Source organism: Apaloderma vittatum, unplaced genomic scaffold, assembly GCF_000703405.1.
Source record: "Apaloderma vittatum isolate BGI_N311 unplaced genomic scaffold, ASM70340v1 scaffold23779, whole genome shotgun sequence".
NCBI lineage: Eukaryota > Metazoa > Chordata > Aves > Trogoniformes > Trogonidae > Apaloderma > Apaloderma vittatum.
In genome coordinates this window covers 13,385-21,223 of record NW_009734921.1, presented here as the reverse complement: position 1 = coordinate 21,223, position 7,839 = coordinate 13,385, and the positions used below count along the sequence as shown (strand labels likewise).

The 7,839-nt window shown below is 43.2% G+C and overlaps 1 protein-coding gene across 1 annotated transcript; it reads right to left on the bottom strand.

The window, feature by feature from the left end:
• Positions 1 to 3,764: 3,764 nt before the first annotated feature.
• On the bottom strand, positions 3,765 to 4,503 carry LOC104269233 (chromosome unknown open reading frame, human C21orf62). The gene has a single exon (XM_009876442.1). It carries the CDS (start codon positions 4,434 to 4,436, stop codon positions 3,765 to 3,767), a length of 672 nt encoding a protein of 223 aa, XP_009874744.1. The 5' UTR covers positions 4,437 to 4,503.
• Positions 4,504 to 7,839: the final 3,336 nt, after the last annotated feature.

Below are 7,839 nucleotides of genomic sequence, written 5' to 3'. Positions count from 1 at the left end.
TGGGTCTCGGCCCTCTGGCTCTGCGCGGGCGCAGCTGGAGAGCCCCTGCCTTCGCTGAGGAAATCCTGGCATCTGGCTTGGAGCGATCCCCTTCGCTAGCACTGAATAGTAGCGGTTTTTGTGCACGAGGCGTTTTGGGGTTCGGTTTCAGCTAGGCCAGGGGCACCTGCAGAAGTCAGTCGAGCCAGCTGTGGTGGCCACTGCGCTGACTAGAAGAAAAGCGTGGCAGCAGATGCCATAAAGATGGCTGGCCTTTTTAAAGATGGTCTCACCAAGGGCAAGTGCTGGTGCCTGGAAGGGCCTCTTTTTAGCTTTCCTGCTGTCCCAGGAAGTATGTGCTCCCCTGGTGCCCGCCTTTGCCAGCCACTTGGGAGTCTGGCCAGGAGGAGATGCAGAGGCCAGGCCAGCTGGCCACCTGCAGCCTCTCTCTGTGGCTGTGCAGCAGGATCTCCTGTAGAAGGCATCACATTACTCTTGTGCTGTCCTCAAAACTGTTTTGACTCCTCAAGTGATGCCAGAATTACTAGTAGGAAAGAAAACTGAACTTGAATTTACTGTCTCCATTTTTTTCTGGTACAAAAAAAAATGGCCGGAGTTTCTGTTGATGGGCCTATCCAATAATCATGCATCAAGATTAAAGACTGGCAAATACATACAGGCTGAACCTGATACATGGGAGAATGGAACCGTTGTGTATATAAATATTAATTGCTATATGATCAAATGCAATAAGGTGTTGAGTGTGGTTAAATGGATCACATTGGTGTTTAAAAGAGATTCACAAAATCACATAGTTATTTCTGCAGAGTGCTGCTTAATGTACCCCTGTGTGTTTATATGTAGATGAAGGAAACCTCTATGAACAGAACTAATAAAACAACGTGTGGTATATATTATGTATGCATTCCTCTGAAGAAATTCTGCAAGCTTCTAAAGAAGTCCTTTCAAAGGACAAAGGCACGTAAAATTGAAATTGGAAGAATCGAGTGCTTGGTATCTGCTGCAGAGGAACGGGGGAATTGAAAAGATGACTGCAATGTTAGTGCTGTGGATTTCTGCTGCACACAGAGCTGAGAGGAGGATTTTTTCCTGATTTCAGGAAAATCTCTGCAGCGCTTACTCAGGCACAGGAATAGAAAGTCTTTAAATGTCAGCCTTATTCAGAACACTACAGGGGCAAGAGTAACTGAAGCTGGAATTTCTAATGTTAAAAAGCCGATGGATTTGTTAATCCCATATTTTCTTCCCAACAAGACCAGAATATATACATTCTCAGTTGCACGTGTGAGTTTTAAACAGCAGCAAACCACTGCTATCATGGCAATGTGGAAATTCTGTGTTGTTCAGCACGTTTTACTAGAGGGCAGCAAAGCCTCAGTTAATGCGTTCCCTGAAGCTTATTCAGGTTTGATTTTCCCAGGTTTAGAGAGACGGTTGGTAACATTTAGAAATCGATATATTGTGTGTGCCTGCTCTATTTTACTTTTTTTTTTACACCACCACCCTTTGCAGGGTTAGTGCCTAGCCAGTTTGTGAAGACAAGGTTAGTACTCTTTTATAGACAGTTGGAGCATGGGATTCCTGTGCAGACAGTATGAATTATTTGCCTCTCTGTAATACATTACAGGCATGCAGTGTGCTCAGAGCATACACTCCCCTCCCGCTGCCAGTCTCTGTCAGTCCAGCTCCAGCTTCTAACTATTTTGTAACGTGTGACACAATCACAAGAGGTATTACTGCGATTTGGGGAGGCAGCTTGTCGTTTGTTGCCAAGGTGCTGACAAAGGAAACAATGTCTTTACAACAGCTGATATAATAGTTCTCTGGCTGAGTTAAGCTCAATGTCCAGCCTTTGAACACCCATATGCTCGGTCCCCATGTGTTGCCTGGTCTAGTCGAGAGGTGGTGTCCCTGCCCATGACAGGGAGGTTGGACTAGATGATCTCTAAGGTCCCTTCCAGCCTAGGCCATTCTATGATGATGATGATGATGCTTAAATCTGTTAATTTGCAATTGCAAATAGACTCCTTTAATTCAATAGTTACCACATTGTTCATTACAGTGGGAAAGCTCACAGTAACAGAAGGTGCACATGTATTTAAGTATTCTGGAAAATTAAGTTTTACTTCCTAGCAAAATTGCTCCATTGATTATAGTTACAGAAAATGCCTTTCTGTAAAGTCGTTGAAGCAAATTCATTAGTTCCTCAGACTCTTGATAGCCATTCCTCTCAGTACACATATTTTATCCCAGTTTCATGTAATACATTGCTGGCAATGCAAGACTGTTAGAACTTGCTACTCCAAAGCCTTTATTGCACGATATGGATGGGTCTTGGCCTTAGTTGTACCTCATAAAATGCAAATCCCGCAGACATGGGCAATGAGCAGACTTTGGGCTGTATAAATAGTCCCAGCGTATGTTTTTCAGGGGATGGCAATCTTTCTCTTGCAATGTGTCAGAAAATTGTTTGCTACGTGTCTGCCAGAAGCCTTGCCTCCCTTGTCAGACAGGATTCTCTGGATGGGGTCTGTCTCCTTTCTCATGGGGGAGAACATGAGCAGAGCTTCCCGTTGTCACAAAAGATGAAGCCAAGTTTTCGACATTTGGGGAAGTTGCAGGCGTCAGCACACCCAAGGTGCAAGAGACGGGTCTTTCAATGGTGAAAACACCTTTGTGAGCACAGTGTCTCACCTGCCAGGTGGCCCCTTGCCCAGTTCTTTCCTGTGCTGTGTGCCATGGCTTGGCAGAGAGCGCAGCTTCCTGGTCATCCCCCAAACACACCCTTGGTTGCGCGCTGAGGTTGGGTGCTGCCTGCATAGCCTGTCCCTTCTTTTGGAAGAGGCCGCATCACCCAGATCGAGCAGAGGGTTCCCAGTTCTGAGTACCAGAGGGCAAGGAACACTCCTGGTCTGAGTAACATGTAACCACCTGGCACCCCTTGAATCTGGCAGCAGTGGGCTGCGTCAACAAGGACACAGCCAGTGGAGGGAGGGAAGGGAGTATTCCAGTTGACCCGGCACTTACTAGACTGCATATGGAGTACTGCGTGCACTTTTGCGGCCCTGCCCTGTGCAAGAAGTTTATGGGTCAACTGGAGTGGTCCAGTGGAGAGCCACCAAGATGGCCAGGGACTGCTGCACGTGACTGTAAGAAAAGTGTGAGGGAACTGGGCTTGCTGAGCCTGGAGGAGGGAAGGCTGGGGTTCATACATGGAAAGAAGTTTCCCCATGAGGACAGGCAGGCAGTGGAGCAGGTTTTGCCGAATGAGGTTGTGCAGCCTTCGTCCTTGGGGGTTTTCTGAACTGCAGAAAACCCTGAGCTACCTGGTCTGATCCCAGAGGTGGTTCTTCTTGGGGCAGGTGCTTGGACTGGAGACCTCCTGAGCTGCCATTTAACCTGAGTGATTCTTCAGGAGCCTCAGGTTCTTCTGCAACCAGAGGTACATGTTTATGTCTTTTCCTGTCTGAGGCACAACATTAAAGTAAAATTTATCTGCAGATTTCAATTATTAGCTTATAATACATAAAAAGAAATTGTGTTGGTGCTTTCTGAAACAGTCGTTTCACATTTTCTTTGTTCTTTAGCAAAGCGTTTACTGAATTAGTCTGATGAGTCTGTCTTTAAACACCTCCTTGTAGAGTTCTATCACAGTCAGAACTGTCCTTCTCATAACAGCTCTGCCTGGCCAAACCAAAGAGACTTAAAGAAGTCCCTTCTCTCTCAGCATGCCATGCCTCTGACTACTGAATATGTTCAATAACTCAGTAAATGAATGTTACAACATAGCTCTTGTTACCTGGGGTTGAGGAGACCTCAGAGTACAGCAGGCTGGGAAAGTGTTCCGTGATAGTAGAGATGTTTTCCACGCTGTATGACTTCAGCAAAGAATATCCATTGAAAAGTGAGGTATCCAGAAAAGAAATATATACAAGCATTTGCCTGTCTTTGTTGTGCACTGCAAGCAAGTCTTCTTTTTCATTGTTGTTGCCACTGTAGATGGTTACACTCTGCTCTGGAAATCTTCCCTTGACCTTTTTTACCCGAAGCTTTCGAAGTCCCCAGATGGCCAAGTATTCTGTTGGGAGAGGAGCGGTGCCACAGAAGGACAGCTTCAAATCCCATACCTTTGTGAAGTTGAGGAGAATCTCCAGCAGAGAGGTGTCTGTGAACCAAATGGTCAGGTGACTGTTGTAGGTAGTTTTTACCATGGTAGAAGGCAGCACTGTTTTGCAATTGCACATCAGGTTTGCCAGGCAGTAATCACAATCGCGGATATCCACCGAGCAGCTGCAGTTGCGGATTGTGTTTTCCTTGGTGAAGATTAGCGTATGGTTCTGGCTCCTCATAAAACCTCCAGTGATGTGTATGCCAAGGAAGGCAGCCAAAATGAGAGCCAGCCAACAGGAGAAAGCAGAGAAGGCTATTGGCTTCATTAGTGCTCGTGCCAAGCTGCCAAGTGTCTCCTCCTTTTAGTCAGTGAATTATATCACTTGGCTTTACCTACTGAGGAAAAACAATTTCTTTGTTATACTAAAAACCACTCAATGGTTAATATTTGCTTTCCCCACTCATTATCTGCCTTATCTGTTTGGAGCCATATTGCAGTTTCACAGGTTGCCCTAAATTAGAGGGGAAGCACAGCTATGCTGATTCAGAAAAATGAACTGTGACTCAAGTTTGGGATTCTTCTTCCACTCCTCTTTTGCTCTAAATGGTTTAATCTGCTCATGGGACAGTTTGGATACTGTCTTCTCTATGCAAGCAGCAACTCAGCCTGCCCAGTGTGCCTCCTGCTTGTTTCTCCTTTCTGCTTTCTCTTTGGTCACTTCCCAACAGGGGTGCAAAATGATCCTGTTCTCCAGTTCACCCAGTGAGGGAGTTTGAGAAGGGCTAAAGAGATGCATTTTCTCCTACATCTGAATTGCTAAGTAAGGGTTGTGATAACCTTCCCTTTAAACTGTGTGTGGGATATTCTGGGCAAAGAGAAAGAAAGAAAAGCTGGAAGCACTACTGGATGCAACCCATACCCTTCTCAGCTATGTGATATGTTGGTAAAACCTGCTTTTGATCTATATGAAGCTACGTCTACTCCAGCTTTAGCCTGTGAGTTTTGGGGACTGAGGACCGTGTCTGACTCTGTCTCTGCACAGCAACTGGCTATGTTGCTCTGCCCTGCTGGCAAAGCAAAGTAGCACCTCTGCGTATGCTTACAGTAATAGGAGCATGCTAAAATACTCTTAGTTATTAGCACTATCATATGCATGGCAATTTACCAGGTATGTGATAGTTCTAAATGTTTTAAGATATATTCCTGATGAAAATGCAAGTGAGAGCATTCTTGACTAATGCTAAATTTTAAAAACCACAGAAAACTGCATCTTGATGGAATACTTAATGTCCTGCTTTCCACATTTCTCAGTTATAGAGGATATAGTTCTCTAGTCCACCTTATACCTTTGAAGTTTGGTCTCCTGTTGGCAAAGCTGTAGAAACTGTGTAGAAGCAGGCAGGACTGGATAAGTGCAGTTATGTTCACAGACATCACATCTGGCTACAGAAGGCCCTGTGCTGAAAATAGCTGGAGGCAAAGGAAGTCATAGCAGTAAGCATCACATGTTCTTGTCCTGTTCAAAATCTCTCCCATGCACCTTTTTACACAAACTAACTCCAACGTGATTTAATTCTGTATGTACTCCCTGAATCTAGTATGTTGTTTTCTTAAATGAAGGATACAGACATTTTAGTGTTTAAATCAAATATTTAATCCATGTTGTGGAACATACCAGAAATACCAGTCCAACTGTTAGCTAATGTTTAACTTCAAAGGTCAGACTTGTCCAGGCTGTAGCTGTTCTGGTATCATTACTGCTAGATTAATATGATCTCCACTACCTAAACATCTAATCATGCATCACAATGAAAATCCTATCAATCACTAAACCTCCACACTGTGCTTCTTTTCTCAGACCTTAACTGTGGCTAACAGTTGCGATAAATTAGAAATCTGTAATATCACCACTGTTTAATAATGCAATCAAATGTTTTGGATTTATCTGCTTTGGAGGTAATATTTGCAAGAAGAATTCCTACACTATGTTACAATATGAGTGTGAACTAAATAAAAGAGATTTTAGTTGAACACTCAGGACTTCTACATTTCAAACTCCCAACTGCATCAGAGGGGGTGATAACTGCTTTCTCCACAGAACACATGAGAAGTTAATAGTAATAAAACATTAGAATAAACCACTTTGATGCATCCTCACTAGTTTTAACTCTTGATTCCTTTTCGCAACTCTTTTCAGTACCTAAAAAGTGGACAACCTTTCATTCTCTACTGTCTTGCAGCCAAACAAAGAAAATTACCTTCCCAGTTTAGCTTAGCTGGTAGAATTTGGGCTTCATGCATCAAAATCCAAACAAAATGGTGGAACTTGGCATTCTGAAAACTTTATCTCTTGAAATACTTGTTATCCTCTTCTGCTCACTGCAGTGCCTGTAATTTCAATTCTTGGTATTTAGTTGTGTGTGCAGGTTGTGTGTCTGTGAGGTGTTGAAGTCGCCTGCAATGCACCTTTACTTAATCTACCAATTATCTACAGAAAAAATGTGCATTATATGGTTTTTAATTAAATTATTTTGCTGTCTGCACTCGTTAAGGCTTGGGAAAATGCTGACTTTAATTTTTAGGGCTGCGGGGCACTGCCTTGCAAGGAAGAAGCAAGTTAAAGCACAGATAAAACTTAACTGCACTAGCTCCATGACTCTGAATTGTATCTTTTAGAATTATTACTGCTGTCAAGGCACTGTTGGGAGGGAGGGAGGGAGGGGGTCACAATTTAGCAAGAGATTCTTTTTATTAAAATGAAGAGAGGTCTTTAACTTGTCTGCTCTAGGAGGGGCTTAGAAGAGACCGCTTCTTGGTAAGGAAGATGAAGAATGTGAAGCAGAAGTTGCAGATACAACAGCTGAGGGACAGGACTTTGCAAGGGTAGAAGACGTGAGAAAAAGAAAGGAGATCAAAGAAGGGCATGGCTCTGAAAAACATGTCCAGGGCCTGAATGTATGCACCTGCAGGATGATGTTTTGTTGTTATGAAGCAAAATGGTTGAGGTGACCTGAGTTGAATCACTGAAGGGACTGAAACACAAAATTATTAATATTTGTCGGTTTGGGGTCATGGAGAGCTACACAAAGAATAAACCCTTAGTCTCTCAGGAATTACTTCTGAAGTTTCAAAAACTAAGAGTTGTTTTCAAAAGTCTTCCTCCTTTGCAGAGATTCCTTATGCTTTGGATTGCTTGTAATGCAAAGATGACATCAATAGAGCTCTTGGAGATACACAAAAGCCCTTTGTTGCAGTATTGCCGAAAGAAAATATGGGGTGATTCTCTTGCCTGTTATGCACCTATGTTCTCCACCACTTCCAAATTTACAAAGAATGATGGAGTATCTTCAGAAAACTGGAGAATTTTGGTGGTGGGATATATCTTTCCACCATGCTCTCTCTCTGAGCATTACCCACTCCCCTTAACAGGATTAATTTATCCATTGAGCTCATTACAGATTTTCTAGATATAACCTATAGAAACCCAAAGAATGCATTGGAATGTGCTAAATGTCAAGAATTTCCATACAATTTTCTGGGGAAAATTGGTGGGTATGCCTTCTTACCTTCCCTAATTTTCAAATCAAGATTAGCTAGACTTTCAATATAATCAGTATGTATCCAGAGCAGTCTGAATTTGTACTGAGCAACAGTCTGAGCAACAGTCTCATCATATGCATTTAATGTGCATGTGTTGAACTAGTTCTGCAGCCTTCTTCCTTGATTAT